Raw genomic sequence first — 18083 nt, 5'->3', positions numbered from 1 at the left:
GAAGTGAACGGCGGTGGGGCGTCGGGGCCTCGCGCGCCGCCCGAGCAATCAGCGCCCGAGCACGGGCGCCATCTTGGGAAAGGGCAGAGGCCGCTCCGGAAGTGATCGCTCGCACTTCCGGCCGCAGTAAAGATGCCGGCCGCTGCGCCCCGGCAAGGCGGGCGGGGAGGGCAGCGGCATGCGCAGAGCGGCGCCCTCGCCTTAAAGCGACAGCGTTTCGTTACCGCCCTTAAAGGGCCAGCGGCTCTTACCGCCTGGCTGCGGCTTTCCGGGAGGGGTGCAGGCGTGGGCCGCTGGGAGGGCAGAGGGCACAGCCGCGGGGGGAGCGGCAGCGACGCACCGGGGGGATGGGAGCGACGGGCGGGTGTAAGGGGGCCCTTCCCCCTCCCGGGGGGTGGGGGTGCCCCCCCCACCCCGGCTCCTTGCTCCTCGTTTTGCACACGCGCACCTTGCACATGCATGCACATTCTACACGCACACTACCCGTGCATACCTGTGCTGCACCCTTGCACACCCCCGTGTTGCACAGGAGTGCACGCATTCTCTGCACGTGCACATGTGCGTGTTGCACCCCTGCACACCTTGCATGCCCCCACCTTGCACACGCGTGCCCGCTCTGCATGCACACTGCACGGGCATGCATATGTTGCACACCACCACACCGCACATGCACGCATGTTCTGCACGCACACTGCACGTGCATGCACACTTTGCACACCCATACCTTGCACATGCACGCACACTGCACGTGCACGCACACCTTGCACACCCACACCTTGCACATGCATGCCCGCTCTGCATGCACACTGCACGGGCATGCATAGATCGCACCCTTGCACACCACCATGTTGCATGTGAATGCACATGCCACACACTGCGCGTGCGTACACGTGTTGCACCTGTGTGCACCTTGCACACTCACACATTGCATGGGCAGGCCCATTCTGCATGCACACTTTGCACACCCACGCATTGCGCATGCACACACATTCAGCACAGACACTGCACGTGCGTGCACACCTTGTACACCCCCACATTGCACACGCAGGCCCTTTCTGCACACACACTGCATGTGCATGCGTATGTTTGCACCCTTGCACACCACCATGTTGCACGTGAATGCACATTCTACACACACACTGTGCATACACACGTGTTGCACCTGTGCACACTTGCACACCCCCACCTTGCACATGCATGCACTTTCAACATGCACACTACCCATGCATGCCTGTGCCGCACCCTTGCACACCCCCGTGTTGCACAGGAGCACACATTCCCTTCACATACACACACCCTGTGTGTGCACCCACACCTTTCACACCCCCACATTGCACGCGCAGGCCCATTCTGCACACACACAGCATGGGCATGCCTATGTTTGCACCCTTGCACACCACCGTGTTGCACGTGAATGCACATTCCACACACACACTGCACGGGCATGCACGCGTTGCACCTGTCCACACCCCCACCTTGCACACGCACTACACATGCATGCCTGTGTTGCACCCTTGCACACCCCCGGTGTTGCACAGGAGCGCGCATTCCCCGCACATACACACACCCTGGGTGTGCATGCACCACTGCACCTGTGCACACCTTGCACGCCCCCACCTTGCACACGCACGCCCACTACGCATGCATGCACACCTTGCACGCCCACGTGTGTCACCGCTCTCCTGGCACTGCTCCTGGGGCCCAGCAGCGCAACGCAGCAGCTTTTCCTTTTTAATAATAATTAAAAAAAAATAGAATCAAATGTACAAAGAGCAGGAACATGTACAGCTGGTTCGTCTTAAAAAAAAAAAAAAAAAAGGCTCAAGGTCATCAAAAAAGCAGCTGGGGCCAATGGGGGGGGGGAGCTGGGGGGGAGGGGGTTCCATGGCTCTCTGGGGGTGGGTGCCCCCCCCCATGGAGCCTGTCCCATCCATCCCATTTGGGATTTTTTATGGAATCCAGTTTTTTTTCCTGGGGTGACACTGGTGTCAGCACCCACCGAGCCCCCACTGTTGTCCCCCCCCCGTCCTCATTCCTCCTCTGCACCCCCCCCTCATCCTACCCCTTTGCTGCCCCCCTGCTGCACCCAGCCCCCCCCCCCCCCCAATGGTACCTTATGTTAAAAACATGTATTAAATAAAAAAAAATAATAAATTTTCACATTCATAACATTCATATCCCCCCCCCGCCATGGTCCCCCCCCGCCCCATCATCGCCATCACACCGTGTCCCCCCCCCGCCATGCGGACCCTGTTGTTATCGGCATCCACGTCCCCGTCGAGCTGGAGGCAGCAAGCGCGGGAGCCTTCGTCGTCCTCCTCCTCCTCGGTGGGGGCTCCGGGCGTGGGGGGCTCCGGGGTGCCCCCATTGAGGGGCACCTTCTCGCGGCGCTGGCCGGGGGGGCTGCGGGGCGCGCTGCACCCCCTCACCTTGCTCCTGGCTTTCAGCTGGTCGTGGTAGCCCAGGAGAGCCAGGCCGGCGGCGGCCGCCAGCGTCACGGCCAGCAGTACGGTGACGGTGACAAACTGGGGCCAGTAAGAGTACTGGGGGCTGGGGGCTGAGTCCCCCCAGGGCAAACCCTCCTCGGGGGTGCTGGGGTCCCGCAGGTGGTACTGAGCCACGGGCCACGTGTAGCCGTTCTCGGTGGCCTGGCACGTGTAGGTGCCGGCGGTGCCCCGTTGCACGATGACCACCAGCGTGTGGTCCGGCAGCAGCGCCGTGGCCCCCCGGCCCCCCCCCGGCTGCTGCCAGCGGTAGGTGGCCAGGGCGGAACGGTGGGGGCACGGCAGACGGACCACGGCGTTCAGCGGGGGGGTCAGCCCTGCGGCGTGAGGAGGGGGACAGCGGGGTGATGCACCCCATCCTCTGTCCCTCCACGTCCCCAGCCTGGCCCACCATGTCCCAGTACTCAGCTCTTCACGGGGGGGGGCTAGTCCTGTGCCACCCCAGATGTGGGGAAACTGAGGCAGGGGGAGCAGCTGCCCCATGCCAGCATCACTTGGGTGCCAAGGGACCCTTCCCCCTTCCCATCCCCAGCCCATCCCACGTCCCCACACCCAATTCTTTGCGGGGGGATCCTCCTGTGCCCCCCAGGTGTGGGGAAACTGAGGCATGGGGAGCAGCTGGGGGGGATAGGGGGATGCGCCACCAGGCTGCCCCACACCAGCATCACTTGGGTGCCGAGGGACCCTTCCCCCTTCCCATCCTGTCCTGCCACGTCCCCACACTCAACATTTTTGGGGGGGAACCTCCTGTGCCCCCCAGATGTGGGGAAACTGAGGCACGGGGAGCAGCTGCCCCACGCCAGCATGACTTGGGTGCTGAGGAACCCTTCCCCCTTCCCATCCCCAGCCCATCCCACCACGTCCCCATACTCAACTCTTTGCGGGGGGATCCTCCTGTGCCCCCCAGGCTCGGGGCATGGCCACGCTCCTCCCGCGGTGGCACGCGGTGGCCGGGCTCCCCGCCTCGACGTCCTGCAGCCACGCGCTTCTGCGGCCAGGAGAGCGGCATCAGCATCCCGGTAGCGTCCACATCCCCCCGGCCACCCTCCTCCCGCTGCTCCCCCTGCCCTGCTCACGTGTCCTGGGCGGCGCGGGTGGGCTGGCAGGACCCCTCGAGGCTGTGCCAGGCGCAGTACGGGTCCCGCGCCAGCACGCATTCGGCGCAGCTCCGGTGCAGGCTGCAGTTGGCCAACGGGACTTGGAGGACGCCACCAGAGTAACCCACGTAGAGCATCCCCTGGGGAGGGAGAGGAGCAGGGCTGAACCCCCCCAATGTTCCACACCAGGTTTGGGGTGGGCTTTTGGGTCACCCCGCTCCCCGTCCCCTACCTTCCCCGGGGCCAGCAGGAGGTTCTTCACCGGCTCCGGCGTCCCGAAGAGCTGGATGCTCTCCACGATGTGGGGACCCCTGGGCAGCTCCACCGCTTTGTGCAGGAAACCCTCCGCTGCGGGGGCACAGGGGGTGTCACCGGTGTTTGGGGGTGGGGGGGGGGCTAAAAGAAGGGTGACCAGGCACCCTGTGCGTGTGCCCCCCACGTAAACCCACCGGTGGCCAGGAACATGACGCGGTAGGTGGTCCCCGAGACGCCACGGATCTCGTCTACCGCGATGCGCGTGTAGGTGACGTCCGTCTTCACCAGCAGCGGCCGCCCCTGGGTGGGTGACACCTTCCCGTCCATGAGGAAATGGTCCTTCATGAAGGTGAGGGCTTTGTCGGAGGAGGGGCCCATGTAGCACTGCGGGGAGAGAGGAGTCAGTGCTGGCGTGGGGAAACTGAGGCAGGGGGAGCAGTGGGGGGCAATGCACCACCAGGCTGCCCCACACCAGCATCACTTGGGTACCAAGGGACCCTTCCCCTTTCCCATCCCCAGCCCATCCTGCCACGTCCCCACACTCAACTCTTGGCGGGGCGATCCTCCTGTGCCCCCCGGCGTGGGGAAACTGAGGCAGGGGGAGCAGTGGGGGGCGAGATGCGCCACCAGGCTGCCCCACGCCAGCATCGCTTGGGTGCCGAGGGACCCTCCCCCTCTCCCATCCCACTTGCACCACCCTAGGGCAAACTGGGACAGCCAAAGAGCTCCCCACGGGGACCAGCCAGCATCGTCCCCCCAGGAGGGTCTCGTCCCCCGGGGGTGGGCAGCACTCACGCTGCCGGGGCGGGGGCTCATGTCGGGGCCACTGTAGACGCTCCAGCGGGAGCTCTCCTTGTTCAGCTCCTTGTACTTGCCCTCGAAGACCTCCTCCAGGGCCTCCTGGCTGTAGGCACAGACGGCGGCGCTGCCCGCCTGCCTGCGGGGATGGCGAGGTGAGCGTGGGGAGGACAGAGGGGGGGTCCCCAGGGCACCCAGAGCCCCCTCCCCGGGGCGCCGGGACTCACCACTGCGAGGTGAAGACGGCGTAGAAGTCGGCCCCGCCACGGCGGCGGGGCAGGGCGAAGGCGTGATGGATGACGTTGAAGGGGAAGCGGCCGGGTTGCGAACACACCAGCTGGGCTTTCAGGAACGTGGTCCACTTCTTCTGCAGCACCTTGTCCCCCCCGACGTCGCTCTGCGGGACCCAGGGGGCTGCTCAGCCCTAGGGTGGGGGACCCCCATCCTCCTCCTCCGTCACCATCCCCGCACCCACCTTGCAGACACGGGCCACCCGCGGCACCAGGAGCCGCTCGAAGAAATCGAACTCATCCGCCGTCTCCTCGAAGAAGAAGTAGACCTTGTCATCTCCAGGGATGCTGAAGGAGGCCACGAAGGCGGCATCGGCTGGGGGGGCACAGCCAAAGGCAGGCGTGAGGGGGAGGGGGGGGGGGGCGGCTGCTACAGACCCCCCCATCCCTAGGCAGAGGGAAGGGGAGGGCAGGCGGGGGTCCCGACCCCCCTCACCCGAAAGCCAGCGGAGGAAGGCGTCCGTCTTGAGCAGGGTCCGGCTGCCCAGCGAGCGGGAGATGATGGGCTCGTTGCCCTGGAAGTTGTTCATGGTGCCAGCGTAGAGCTCACCGTCTGCTCCGGGATGGGGAGGGGGTGAGAGGCGTCAGGGACACCCCCCCACCCCACCCCCCACCTCGCCTCCACGCCAGGGCTGGGTGCCCACCCCCCGTACTCACCCACCAGCAGCGCCGTGTGGGTGTGCTGGGGGTCGAAGGGGCACTGGCCCTTCCCGTCCAGGAAAGGTTGTCCCCTGCCGCTGGGCACCAGCGTGAAGTTCTCCAGGCGCTGTGGGAAAGGGGGGGGAAACCAGCCCAGGGGGTTAAAACACACCCCAAAACCTGCAAGAAACGGCTGGGAGCCCCTGCGGGGAAGCGTCGGCACTCGCCATCTGCTCGACAAGTGGGGAAACTGAGGCAGGGATGGGCTGCCTGGCATTGCCCAGAAGCAACCAGGACCCCAAATTATCTTTTTTTACCACCTGCATCTGAGCTGGCAGGTACAAAGCCGTTGGCAGCTGCGGCAAGAAACATCAGGGGCTCTTGACGTGCATGAAACCTTGGGGGGGGGCACCCAGCACCCCCATCCATCCCGTGCTGCGGTTCCCCCATCCCACTGGGGGGGGGGGTTGGGCTGGTGTTTTGTGGCTCCTGATAGCAATGCTACGATATGTCTGGCGAGCCCTCCCTGTCCCCATCCCCGTCCCCGTCCCAGTCCCTGTCCCCGTCCCCGTCCCCGTCCCCGTCCCCGTCCCCATCCCCGTCCCCGTCCCCGTCCCCATCCCCGTCCCCGTCCCCGTCCCCGTCCCATCCCCGTCCCCATCCCCGTCCCCATCCCCGTCCCCGTCCCCGTCCCCGTCCCCGTCCCCGTCCCCGTCCCCATCCCCATCCCCGTCCCCATCCCCGTCCCCATCCCCGTCCCCATCCCCGTCCCCGTCTCCGTCCCCGTCCCCGTCCCCGTCCCCGGTGGGGCTTGGCACTTACGATGTACGTGCACGCGGGGCTGAAGGCGTAGGTCCCGCAGACGTAGAGGTGGGTTTGGTTCACAGCTACAAGGACCCTGATGAAGTTGAAGCATTCGGTCTGTGAGGGGGAAAGAGCAGAGCCGGGGGGGCTGAGCATCCCTGTGGCTGTGCGACGTCCCGTGTCCCCACCACCACCACCACAGCCTCCCTATGGACCCCTCCCCAAACCTCCCACGGTGCTTTCTCACCTCCTGGCTCTTCTTCTTAAAAGCACACTCGGAGGTTTTCTCGGCCGTGGGTCCCCACATTATCTGTGGAGGGAAGGGAGAGGGTCCACAGCTGCTGAGCCGGGCCACCCCCCGCCCCCAGCCTGAGTGGGGAAACTGAGGCACGGCACGGGACAGCCCCCCCCCCCCCCCCAAGCTCCCCAGGAGGGGCTCACCGAGGCTTTGGCACGGATGCTGCCCGGGTTGCTGATGTTGAGGGCCAGCACCCGGTCCCGCGCCCCCACGTACAGCTCCTCCTCGCTCTCGTGCAGGAGGAAGATGTCGTAGTGGGAGACGTTGTCCTGGCTGAAATGGGTCAGGGACCGTCGGGGGTCTCCTGGCAGGAGCAAAGGGAGTTCACGGGGGGGCCAAGACACGCGCGCACGGGTCCCAGTCCCACCAGCAGCCCCAGGCAGACGCCGTCTGACTCGTGTCGCCTCTGACATAGGAAACGGGGTGCACCGCTCCCCTCGCAGCCCCCCATCGCTGCCCCCACTTCCCCACTCATCTCTGACACACCCCCCCGGCCCCCTGGGGTCCCACTGCAGGAGCTGGACGCCCCCCCAGTTGCAAAGCCCCCACAGCCGCGCCGCTTTGCTCTCCTGCAAGAAATGGGGGATGTTTTCTGGGCCGCAAGCTCTGCCTGGGATGCTTTGGGGCCACAGCCATGGGGCAATGTGGGGGTGCACCACCCCATGGTGCCAACCTGGGGGGCTACAAGCCCCTCCGGTGCCCTCAAGCACAGTGGGGGGCCACAGGTTTCTTCTTTGCCCCTGCCAGCCGTCGAAACAGGGAACCCCCCCCCCCACCATCCGCATTTTGCAGTTCTCGGAATGGCTGCATGGGGAAGGGGAAGTGGCAGCGCAGGCGGGCGCCTCGGAGGGCATGGCCCTGCCATGGGGGTGCAGACCCCCCCTGCCCACCCAAACCTCACCAGCCCCCCGCACCACCAACCCCCTTCCCTTGCCACCCGGACGCAGCACCCTACTGCTCTTTCCTCCACCCCAGGTGGCCCTGAAGCAGCTCCTGGGTGCCAGGTAGGTGCCACAACCGCACCCTGGGGGGGCACCCACCTCCCACTCCCCGAGGTGTTTGGGTGCCAACCGGCCACCTTACACCTACCCCCGCAAAAATGGTCCCGTAGCCCCCTGCATCGCCCCGCTGCCACCAGCGCCCACCCCAGCACCACCTTCCCCCTGCCCCACATGGGGTAAGGAGATGGGGATGCTGCGGTGGAGAGCACCAGGTCCCCGATGCTGGATGCTCAGCCCTGGGGATGGCTGCTCCCCCAAGCTGATGGGGGGGGATGGGGGTGTCCCCCCAGCTTGTCCCCATCCTGCCCCCAGCCCTTTTGCCCCATACTCACCGCCGAGGAAAGCGACGCGGGGCAGGGGCTCGGCGCAGAGCATGGCAGCCGGCACCACCACACCACAGAGCAGGCGGAGGGCAGCTGTGGGCATGGCGGGGGGCGGCAGGGATGCACCCCTGGAGGGTCCCAGCACGATCCCTGCGGGAAGGGTGAGGGTTAGGGTAAGCGCTGCGTGTCACCAAGCGGAAATGAGAGGGGGGAAGCCAGCACCCAGCACGAGGGGTGGGGGGTGGGGGTGGGGGGCGTGGGGCTCCGCTGCCTGAAGCCGTGCGTGGCCCCCAAATGTGGGTACGAGCTTCCCACTGCCACCCCAGGGCAGGCGGAGATGTCCCCACGCCTTGCTGGGCTCCCCATAGCGGGACCCCCACCCCCGGCACAGGGGTGCCCAGATGCTCCTGCCCTGCCCCCGCAGAGCCCCACAGTGCCCGTCCCCAGCAGCGATTCCTCCATGATTCCTCTATTCCGCAAAACTGGGGGGGACGGGACACCCCCGGCCTCTTGCAGCTCTTTCCAGAAGCAGTGGGGAAGGGGCAACGTCTGCAGAGCCACGTGGTCCCCCAGACCCCTTGCAGGCGGCCACCATGTCCCCAGCAAGTGACATTACCTCTCCGGCAGGCGAGGACAGAGCTGGCTCACCTCCACCCCTGGAGCATCGTCACCCAGCGGGTGCCTGGCCCCGGGGGGCTGCAACCAGAAGACCCCCACAGGCCCATGCCCAGCACTTGGCCAAATCCTGCCGCGCTGCCAGGCTCCCAGCCCAGCTCGTGGCAGGGTTTGCTGCGGCCCAGCCCAGCCCAGCGTGGCCCCGCCGGGGACTGCTGGAACCAGAAAGTCCTGCTGGAAGAGGACGAGCCTCGGCAGGTTGGGGCAGCGGGGACCTGCTCCCCCCTCGCCCGCCTCGCACCCCAGCCGGGAAGGCAGCGAAGCCTGCTGGAGGGAGCTGGGATGGGAGCCGGGGTGCTCTGCTCCTCCAGCTGGGGTGCCCGGGGGGGGACAGGGTGGGAAATGGGGTGCCCAGATGGCTGGGTTCCCTTCTGGGCTTTGGGGAAATCTTTGGGGTGAGAGCAAAGCAATGGTGGGACTGTGAGGATCAACAGCGGGTCGGAGCATCGCCCCAACAAACAGCCCCATGGGGCTGAGCACTGCCCCCAAAACCAGCCCCCTGGGGCCGAGCATCACCCCACAAACAGCCCCTGGGGACAAGCATCGCCCCCCACAAGCAGATCCATGGGGATGAGCATCGCCCCCACAAACAGCCTCTGGGGCCAAATATCAACGCCCCTTAAACAGCCCCTGAGGCTGAGCATCGCCCCCCACAAACAGCTTCCTGGGGCTGAGCGTGGTGCCCACGAACAACACCCTGGGTCTGAGCACTGCCCCCCAAAACCAGCCCCATGGGGCCGAGCATCACCCCGCAAACAGCCCCTGGCGCCAAGCATCACCCCCCCTTAAACAGCCCCTGAGGCTGAGCATCGCCCCCCACAAACAGCTTCCTGGGGCTGAGCTTGGTGCCCACAAACAACACCCTGGGTCTGAGCACTGCCCCCCAAAACCAGCCCCATGGGGCCGAGCATCACCCCGCAAACAGCCCCTGGCGCCAAGCATCACCCCCCCTTAAACAGCCCCTGAGGCTGAGCATCGCCCCCCACAAACAGCTTCCTGGGGCTGAGCGTGGTGCCCACAAACAACACCCTGGGTCTGAGCACTGCCCCCCAAAACCAGCCCCATGGGGCCGAGCATCACCCCGCAAACAGCCCCTGGCGCCAAGCATCACCCCCCCTTAAACAGCCCCTGAGGCTGAGCATCGCCCCCCACAAACGGCCCCTGAGGGTGAGCATCACCCCCACAAACAGCTCCATGGGGCTGAGCATGGCCCCCACAAACAACCCCATGGGGCTGAGCACTGCCCCCAAAACCAGACTCCTGGGGCTGAGCATCGTCCCCCACAAAAACCCCATGGGGCTGAGCATCACCCCAACAAACAGCCCCTGGGTCTGAGCATTGCCCCCCACAAAGAGCTCCTAAGGCCAAACATCACCCCCACAAACAGCCCCTGAGGGTGAGCATCGCCCCCCACAAACAGCTCCATGGGGCCAACCATTGCCCCCATAAACAATCCCATGGGGCTGAGCACTACCCCCCCAAAACCAGCCCCCTGGAGCCAAGCATCACCCCAACAAACAGCCCCTGGGGCCAAGCATCGCCCCCCACAAAAACCCCATGGGGCTGAGCACTGGCCCCCCAAAACCAGCCCCCTGGGGCCGAGCATCGCCCCCCCACCCCCAGCCCATAGCGGTGGTGGCAGCCAGGACCCCTGCACGCTCCATCGTCTTGCTTTGGGACGCCGGTGGGCGAGAAACCCACCGAAGCCAAAGCCCTGGTGTCCCCCCAACCCCACAGCCTCACCTGAGGTACCCCAATATCCCGCTCCAGACAAGGCTGAGGACCATCCTGCCCTGCCGGGGCCTCCTTACCTGCCTTCCCCTGGTGCCACCAGCCATCCGCCTGCTGGGACCCCCAGCCCTGGCAGGGCAGTGCCCCCCCCTGCCACCTTGCTTGGCTGGGACAGAAAGCTCCTTGTCAAACCCAGAAAGTAGGTTACTCTGCCCCGGATTTCCCACTTGGCCAAGGGTTGGCTGGAAAACGGGGCCTTGGACCAGCCGCATTGTTCTGCCCTGGGCTGGAGCCACCGGGGCCGGCAGAGGGGGAGGAGGGATGGGAAAAGGACTGGAAGCTCCTCGGTGAGGCTGAAGGTTCAGGGGGGACCGCGGTGGGGCTGGGGGGAGCCCCCTGAGAGTGTCCCCCCAGGATGAGACAGTTCTGACACAGGGATGACCTCAGGGATGCTCCAGCGGCGTTGGAAGTGTTGTCCCAGCCCTGTCCCTCCTGGTGGCCTGGGCCACCACAGCCTCCTGGCACGTGGAGGCCAGTGTCACCAAGGGCCTCGCAGCGCTGGGGGGGTGGGTTTTCCCTGGGGGGGGGTGGGTTTTCCCTGGTGCTTCCAGGTTCTCCATGGCTGTAGCTCCATGGGACTTGGGACACGGCACTTGGTCCCCTGACCCAAGCGCTCTCCAGATTCCCTCCAAGCTGGGGAAGATCACGCTGCTGATAACCCCCCATCATCGGTGCAAAAAGGGGGTTCACCTGTCCTGGGACACGGCCTGTGCTCAGACGTGGTGGCCCAGGGCAGACGTGGAGCTGGGGGCCACATCGGCACTGAGCTCCTGGCTGCCGCACCTTCCCCGTGCCTCAGTTTCCCCAGTGGCTGGGAACCGGGGTCGCCCAGCAGCAGGGCAGAGTGTGGTCCTTCCCTGCCACCTGATCCCAACCCCCTGCCCATGTCACCCCCCAGGAGCACCCCTGTGGCGTGGGTGGGGGGTGCTGGGGTGCTTCCAGCACCAGTCAGGGGCTGAGGGAGCCCGGCTGTAGCTGGGGGAGGCTCCTTTGATCCCCCCTCCCAAGCTGGAGCAGGAAGGGATGTGAGCAAGATAAAAAGCAAGGGGGGGGGGGATGCTGTGAGGGTATGGGGGGATGCCGGGGGAAATCTGGGGGGTGCAGGGGGTGATGGGGGAGGGATTCTGGAGGTGAGGGATGCGAAGGGCAGGATGCAAACGGGGGGGATAGATAGAGCCGGGAAGAGGCAGGAGGATGCACAGAGGGAGCTGGGGGGGCAGAGGGATGCACCGGAGATGGGGGGAGAGAAAGGGGGCTGGGGGGGTGCAAAGGCGAGGATGCAAGGCGGGGGTGGTGGGGGGGCTTCACCGCCGCTGGGACCTCAGCCCCTTTGTCACCGCCCGGCAATGTCAGAGCTGCTCGGGGGGGTCCCCGCTATGGCGACCACCCTCCGCCCCGGCTCTCCCCGCCCCACCCCCGCGCCTGCCCGGCCCCGGTGCCGGTACCGACCTGTGGCAGCGCCCGCGCCCGGGCGGGTCCAGCATCCCCGCGGGGCCCGCGGCCGCCGCTCACATCGCCATGGCTACGGCCGGCCTCGCCTGGGCCACCGGGCCGGGGCGGCGCGGGGGGGGGGGGCACGGCTGCGCACCCCGCGCCCCTGCACGGCCACCCCTGCACCCCGGCCCGGCGCGCGCGTGCACCGGGCGGGCACGCGCCCGCCCCCACCCCCCGCGGAGGTGCGCGGCCACGCGCAGGAAGCCCTCCGCGCCCCCCCCCCCCCCCCCCCCGGCGCGCCCCCGCCAGCACCCCTCCCGGCACGTGCCGGCGCCCCCAGAACCGCATCGTGTCCCTGCGCCCCATCTTGGCATCCCTGTATCTGTGCTGCATCCCTGCGCCCCCATACCCACACCGCATCCCTGCGCCCCGTCCCTGCGCCCCCATACCCACACCGCATCCCTGCGCCCCGTCCCTGCGCCCCCATACCCACACCGCATCCCTGCGCCCCCATACCCACACCGCATCCCTGCGCCCCGTCCCTGCGCCCCCATACCCACACCGCATCCCTGCGCCCCGTCCCTGCGCCCCCATACCCACACCGCATCCCTGCGCCCAGTCCCTGCGCCCCCATATCCACAACGCATCCCTGCACCCCCGTAGCCACACCACATCCCTGCACCCCATCTTTACACCCCTCTGGTTGTGCCATGTCCCTGCACCCCCATCTTGGCATCCCTGTATCTGTGCCCCATCCCTGCTCCCCCGTACCCACACCGCATCCCTGCACCTACATTCCTGCACCCCAACTCTGCATCCCTGTTTCTGTGTTGCATCCCTGCACCCCACCTTTGCTCCCCCATATCCATACCACATCCCTGCACCCCAATCCCTGCACCCCATCTTTACACCCCTATATCCACACAGCATCCCTGCACCCCATCCTTGCTCCCCCATATCCACCACATCCCTGCACCCCCATCCCTGCACCCCATCTCTACACCCCCATATCCACACAGCATCCCTGTGCCCCATCTCTGCATCCCTGTTTCTGTGTTGCATCCCTGCACCCCACCTCTGTAGCCCCTTTCCCACACCGCATCCTTGCACCCCCATCTCTGCACCCCTGTTTCTGTGTTGCATCCTGGCACCCCCTCCCTGCTCCCCCCTACCGACACCCCACCCCTGCACCCCCACTTCTGCAACCCTGTCTCAGCCCCCCGGCTCTGCTCACCCCCCCAGACGAGCAGTGCTGGCTCTGGCTGCCTGTCCCCTCCTGCCTTTGGGGGGTCCCGGGAGGGGGCTCAGGGCCGGGTCACGGTGCCACCAGCAGCCACTATGAGCTGATCCTGAGCGGCCACATATATCCCCCTCCCCACACTCCGCCCCCTCCCCCCCCCCCCCCAGCAACCACAACATCCAATTTTGTTCCACGGCACTTCCCCCCCCCCCCCCCCCCCCCCGGGAAACTTCCCTTGCTGGGCAGCCTTGGCCCAGCTGGCGCAGGCAGATCCCACTTCTCCTTTGGAACTTACCCTCCTTCCCCTTCCCCCATGTGGGAGCGGGGTGCCCTGAGCCCCGAAACAGAACCCCCACCCCCCAACTGCTTCCTCCCTCTGCCACCTCCTCCCCTGCGTGACCCTGGGTGCGTCACTTTGCGCCCAGCCAGCAATTGCACAAGCTGGGGGGGCACCCAGGAGCGGTGCCAGCCCTCTTGCTCTGCCCCTACCAACACCCCCACAAGCAGTGGGCTGGGGACAAGCGTTTCCACCCCACGCTGGGGGTACCTGCCCTGCCCAGGGCTGGGGAGGGGTCCCGGGGTCTGCTGCCCCTGTTCCCACGGGGCTTGGGATGTCGGGAGCCTTTGCCTGGGAGTCGTAAGGAGCTTGTGCCTTGTGCCCGCCGGCACCGGAGGCTTAGCCGAAGCCTGCTGTGGAAAGGCAGCTGCTCTGCACCCCCTCCCACCCCAAGGGCTCAGCCGTGGGCCCCCCACCCCTGCCTTGTCCCACCAAGGGTGCCCTGCGGCTGTCCCATGATGTGCAGCACCTTGGGGTGCAGCCTTGGGGGTGGCAGGGGGGCACAGGCTCACGTCTTAAACCACCCTTGGGATTAGCGGGGCGGCCTGACCTTAATCCCCCCGGGCACGCAGGGGCCTAGAGGGGGCCAGCGTGGGGCTTGTGAGGCCCCCAGCCCCCACTCAGCCCCCAGCCCCCGCTCAGCCCCCAGCCCCCGGCTCAGCCCCCAGCACCCGCTCAGCCATGCTCCAGCCCAGTCAACCCCAGTGGCTGCTGGACATGGGGTCAGTCCTGGCTCTACCCGATCCCAGCAATTGCTCCAAGGGACCCTTATGCTAAATTTCCGCTCCCCCCCCCCCAAAAAAAAAAGCCTGATGGTCCCCAGCAGGTGCCCTCCCTGTGTCTGTTTGCAGTGCCCAAACCCCAGTGCTCCCACCCAGCACCCCAGGGTGCCTCTGCAGAGACCCCGAGACTTGCGGCATGAGTGAGTGAGACAGGGTCATGGCCCCCTGCTCCGGGTTCCGGTTCCCCTCTTGCTTCCCAAGGGAGCTCCGAGCGGGGCTCAGCCCTGCAGGATTGCAGGAGGAACTGGAGAAACCCAGCCCCCACTTTGCTCCAGCTGGAGCAGGGCTGGAGTTCTGGCACAGGCACCCTTGTGCGCAGTCCCCGTCAGCTGTGCAAAGTCCCCGTGGGCCATATGCACTCCCCATGGGTGGTGCAAGGTCCATAGGGGCTGTGCAAGGTCCCCATAGGCTGTACATGGTCCCTATAGGGCTGTGCAAAGTCTACGTGGGGCTGTGCAAGGTCCACATGGGCTGTGCCAGGTCCCCAAAGGGGTGTGCCAGGTCCCTACAGGGGTGTGCCAAGTCCAGGTGGGGCTGTGCAAGGTCTCCACGGGTTGTACATGGTCCCTATAGGGCTGTGCAAGGTCCCCATGAGCCATACACACACCCCATGGGTGATGCAAGGTCCCCATAGGCTGTGCAAGGTCCCCATAGGCTATGCATGGTCCCTATAGGGCTGTGCAAGGTCCCCATGGGCCATACACACTCTACACACTCCTCATGGGTGGCGCAAGGTCCCCAAAGGGGTGTGCAAGGTCCCCATAGGGGTGTGCAAGGTCCCCATAGGCTGTGCACAGTCCCTATAGGGCTGCGCATGGTTCCCATGAGCTGTGCAATTGTCCCCACCGGGCCATGCAAGGTCTACACGGGGCTGTGCAAGGTCCACGTGGGACGCGCAGGGTCCCCGTGGGCTGTGCCAGGTCCTCTTGGGACCGTGCAGGGACCCCACAGGTCACCATGGGTCACCGAGGGTGGTGAGGAGACACAGGGTGATGCTGCCAGCTCAGCCCTTCCCCAGCGTGACCCAGTCTCGCTGCGCCTGGGTCCCAGGGGGTGTGGGGAGCACCCGTGACATTTCCCCTTGTCTCCTGACCTTGCTCCCCACAGCGCGGTGGGGCAGGAGCAGAAGGTCCCGGCAGCGCAGCCGCCTTCCCCCCCCCGGCGCTCAGCAACCCGCTATTTTGGGCACATCTCGTGACTTTTGGGGCCCGGAGGTGCGAGGTTGGGGGTCAGGCTAGGGTCCCACCTCGGGGCGCAAGGGGGACACGGTGCAGCTCCTCGGTGTCACCCACTGTGCCGGTTATCTGTCCCAGCGCTGTGGCACTGGCATCCCTGAGCTGGCAGAGATGGGGGGGCAAATGGGGCACGGGGAGGGGGTGACGCTGGAGCCACCGTGTTCCGTGCCACCCTGTGATCCCCCACCGTAACCCCCCGTCCTGGGGGGGGATGTGGGTACCTTGCCATGTCCCCAAAAGCCACCCCAAAGCTGGATGGTGGCAGTGACCCCCCAGAGACCCCCTGGCACCCCCTGCCCTCGTGCGGCTCAGCCCTGCTGGTACCCAAGTCTGGGCGCTGTGAACTTGCACGGCTGGGGGGACCCAGGCATCCGAGCACTGGGGGGGGGGGGGGTACCCCCAGGATGGGCACCCCGGGCACCTACCTGGCTGTGCCTGCACCCCGGCCGCCCGCCCGCGCTCGCTCACATCGCGGCTCCCCAACGCTGTGCCCGGCAAAGCCGATTATGCGCTGGCTTTACGGCTCTCCTTCTCCCCGGCATCCCGCCTCACTCCAGTGCCTGGCACGGCTTGGCGGGGGGCGGGGGGAACAGGGGGGGTCCCCTCGGTGGGGTGCTGGGGTCATCCCCATGGTTGGAGCAAACCTGCGCTCAGGAGCTCACTCTGCTTCTGCACCCCCACCCCCACCCCCAGTCCATCCCAGTCTGTCACATCCCATCCCATCCCATCCCATCCCATCCCATCCCATCCCATCCCATCCCATCCCATCCCATCCCATCCCATCCCATCCCATCCCATCCCATCCCATCCCATCCCATCCCATCCCATCCCCACCCTGTCCCATCCCACCCTGTCCCATCCCGGGGAATGTCTGCTCCCCAAAACCCCAAAAGGTGGGAATCTCTGAGCCCTCTCCCCAAATTCTATCCCCTCTCTGCATCAGCGCTGAGCCTGGGGCGGGGGGGGCGGTACTAGCCCTGCAAGGACCCCCCACCCTCCCAGCTCTCAGCACCCCACCCGGGGGTCCCATGGGTGCATCAGGGTGTGCGGGACCACCCTGTTTCCCCCCTACCCCCCGTAGGGTGCTGAGCCCCAACCCTCTCTGCGGGGCTTAAAGAGACCCCCACCCCCAGCCCCAGGGCAAGAGCAAGGCCAGGCTGGGCTGCAGCAAAGCGTGTCCCCCCCCAGCGCCCCCCCCCAGGACAGCAATGACACGGACACACGGGTGGGAAGGGTTTGGCTGTATTGATTCTGGAAGGAAATACAGGCAGTAATACAGAAGCTTTGCAAGCACAGATACATAAGGGGTCCCACCAGATCCCGCCGGAGTGGGGGGGCTCGTGCTGGGGAACTGAACCTGCCCCCCCCCCTCCCCCAGGCTGCGCTCGAGGCAGGGGGTGCTGCAGGCACACCCCAATCGAGGCAAAAAGCTGAAATCTCTGTTAACAGCTGGATGGACCCTTGCAGAGAGAGGAGCCCCCCGTGCCAGACCCCCAAATCCCCCTCACCCAAAAAGCCTCCCCCAGCGCCCTCCTGGCAAACCAGCCCTGTCCCAACTAAGCATCCTTGGCCTCATCCTGCCCTGAAATGGGCTCCTGAGCTCCTGCCACCAGAGAAGAGCCCGACTAACCACAGCCGAGAAGAACAGAGGTGAACCACGCTGGATGCAGCAGCCCCCAAAAAGGGGGTCCAAGGGGGTCCCACCGGCTCCGAGCCTGCAGGAGTGAGGTCCACCACCCAATCTGCCAAATCCATCTGGTCCCGGGATGCAGCTCCGGCAGGTTTTCACTTCCCCTACTCCATCTACCCTCAACGCCGTGCAAGGTCCTGGGGGGCTCCCAGCCCGGCTCCGGAGCAGCCCCCACCTGGGCTAAGGCACAACTCGGCTGCTTAAAAATAAAATTAAAAAAAAAACAAACCCAAAGGGCAAAGAGGTGCCTTGGATGGGAAATACAGTACGTGGAGCGTTGGGAGTGCACGTGGGCAAGGGGCTGGGAAGGGGGGATAATGCCCACACGGCCACAGAGAGACGTGGGGCATCACCCGCAAGCTGCCAGGAGCCCCCCACGCCGGCGTGGCAGTGAAATAAAAAATTAAAAAAAAAAAAAAAAAAAAAAAAAAAGGAAGGGAATTTGGGGTTCAGATCCACCAAAAAAAAAAAAACCAAAACAAAAAACTAGAAAAAGAGAAGGGTTGCAAAGGCACTGTGCTCTGCTTGAGACGGCAACCCTCCGTGGCACGTGCCCACCAGCACCCACCAGCACCGGCAGGATGATCTGCACCAGCATCGGGGCGCTCAGCCTCTGCCCCAGCGCTTCTGCGGACCCGCTCGTGCCGCGGCGCCGCGCAGCTCCGGTGGGGATAGCTTCGCTTCTCCCGGTCCTATATAAAGAGCTTTGGCAAAAAAAAGATATAATCTAAAGAGCTATTAAACTACAATCTCTTCCTGCATGGCTGTTCGGTAAACACGATTCCTCGGTGTCTTTGGCTGAAGTTTTAAAAAAATTTTGAAGCTGAAAAAGCTTTTTTTTATTTGGTTTTTTTTTATAGAAATAGAGTTTTTCTTTAAAAAAAAAAAAA

The 18083-nt window shown here is 65.5% G+C and overlaps 1 protein-coding gene across 1 annotated transcript; it reads right to left on the bottom strand.

Moving 5' to 3' along the window:
• Positions 1-48: 48 nt before the first annotated feature.
• On the bottom strand, positions 49-10687 carry SEMA4A (semaphorin 4A). Its single transcript, XM_040577987.1, has 17 exons — positions 10672-10687; positions 10496-10597; positions 8019-8159; positions 6829-6989; positions 6635-6697; positions 6406-6504; positions 5602-5710; positions 5381-5497; positions 5130-5260; positions 4882-5051; positions 4652-4793; positions 4051-4240; positions 3834-3949; positions 3581-3741; positions 3380-3492; positions 2225-2821; positions 49-200 (listed from the first exon to the last, which is right to left on the bottom strand). The coding sequence occupies exons 1-17, from the start codon at positions 10685-10687 to the stop codon at positions 49-51; spliced, it is 2580 nt and encodes an 859-aa protein (XP_040433921.1).
• Positions 10688-18083: the final 7396 nt, after the last annotated feature.

Source organism: Falco naumanni, chromosome 20 (assembly GCF_017639655.2).
Source record: "Falco naumanni isolate bFalNau1 chromosome 20, bFalNau1.pat, whole genome shotgun sequence".
In the NCBI taxonomy this organism is placed as follows: domain Eukaryota; kingdom Metazoa; phylum Chordata; class Aves; order Falconiformes; family Falconidae; genus Falco; species Falco naumanni.
The sequence above is the reverse complement of the archived record's forward strand: the minus strand, read 5'-3'. Positions and strand labels throughout refer to the sequence as shown.

Coding starts and splice junctions, on each gene's coding strand:
- SEMA4A (XM_040577987.1), bottom strand. Junction 8,160..10,495: donor GTGGCACCAGGGGAAGGCAG/GTAAGGAGGCCC, acceptor CCCTTCCCGCAG/GGATCGTGCTGGGACCCTCC. Junction 4,794..4,881: donor GCCGTCTTCACCTCGCAGTG/GTGAGTCCCGGC, acceptor CCATCCCCGCAG/GCAGGCGGGCAGCGCCGCCG.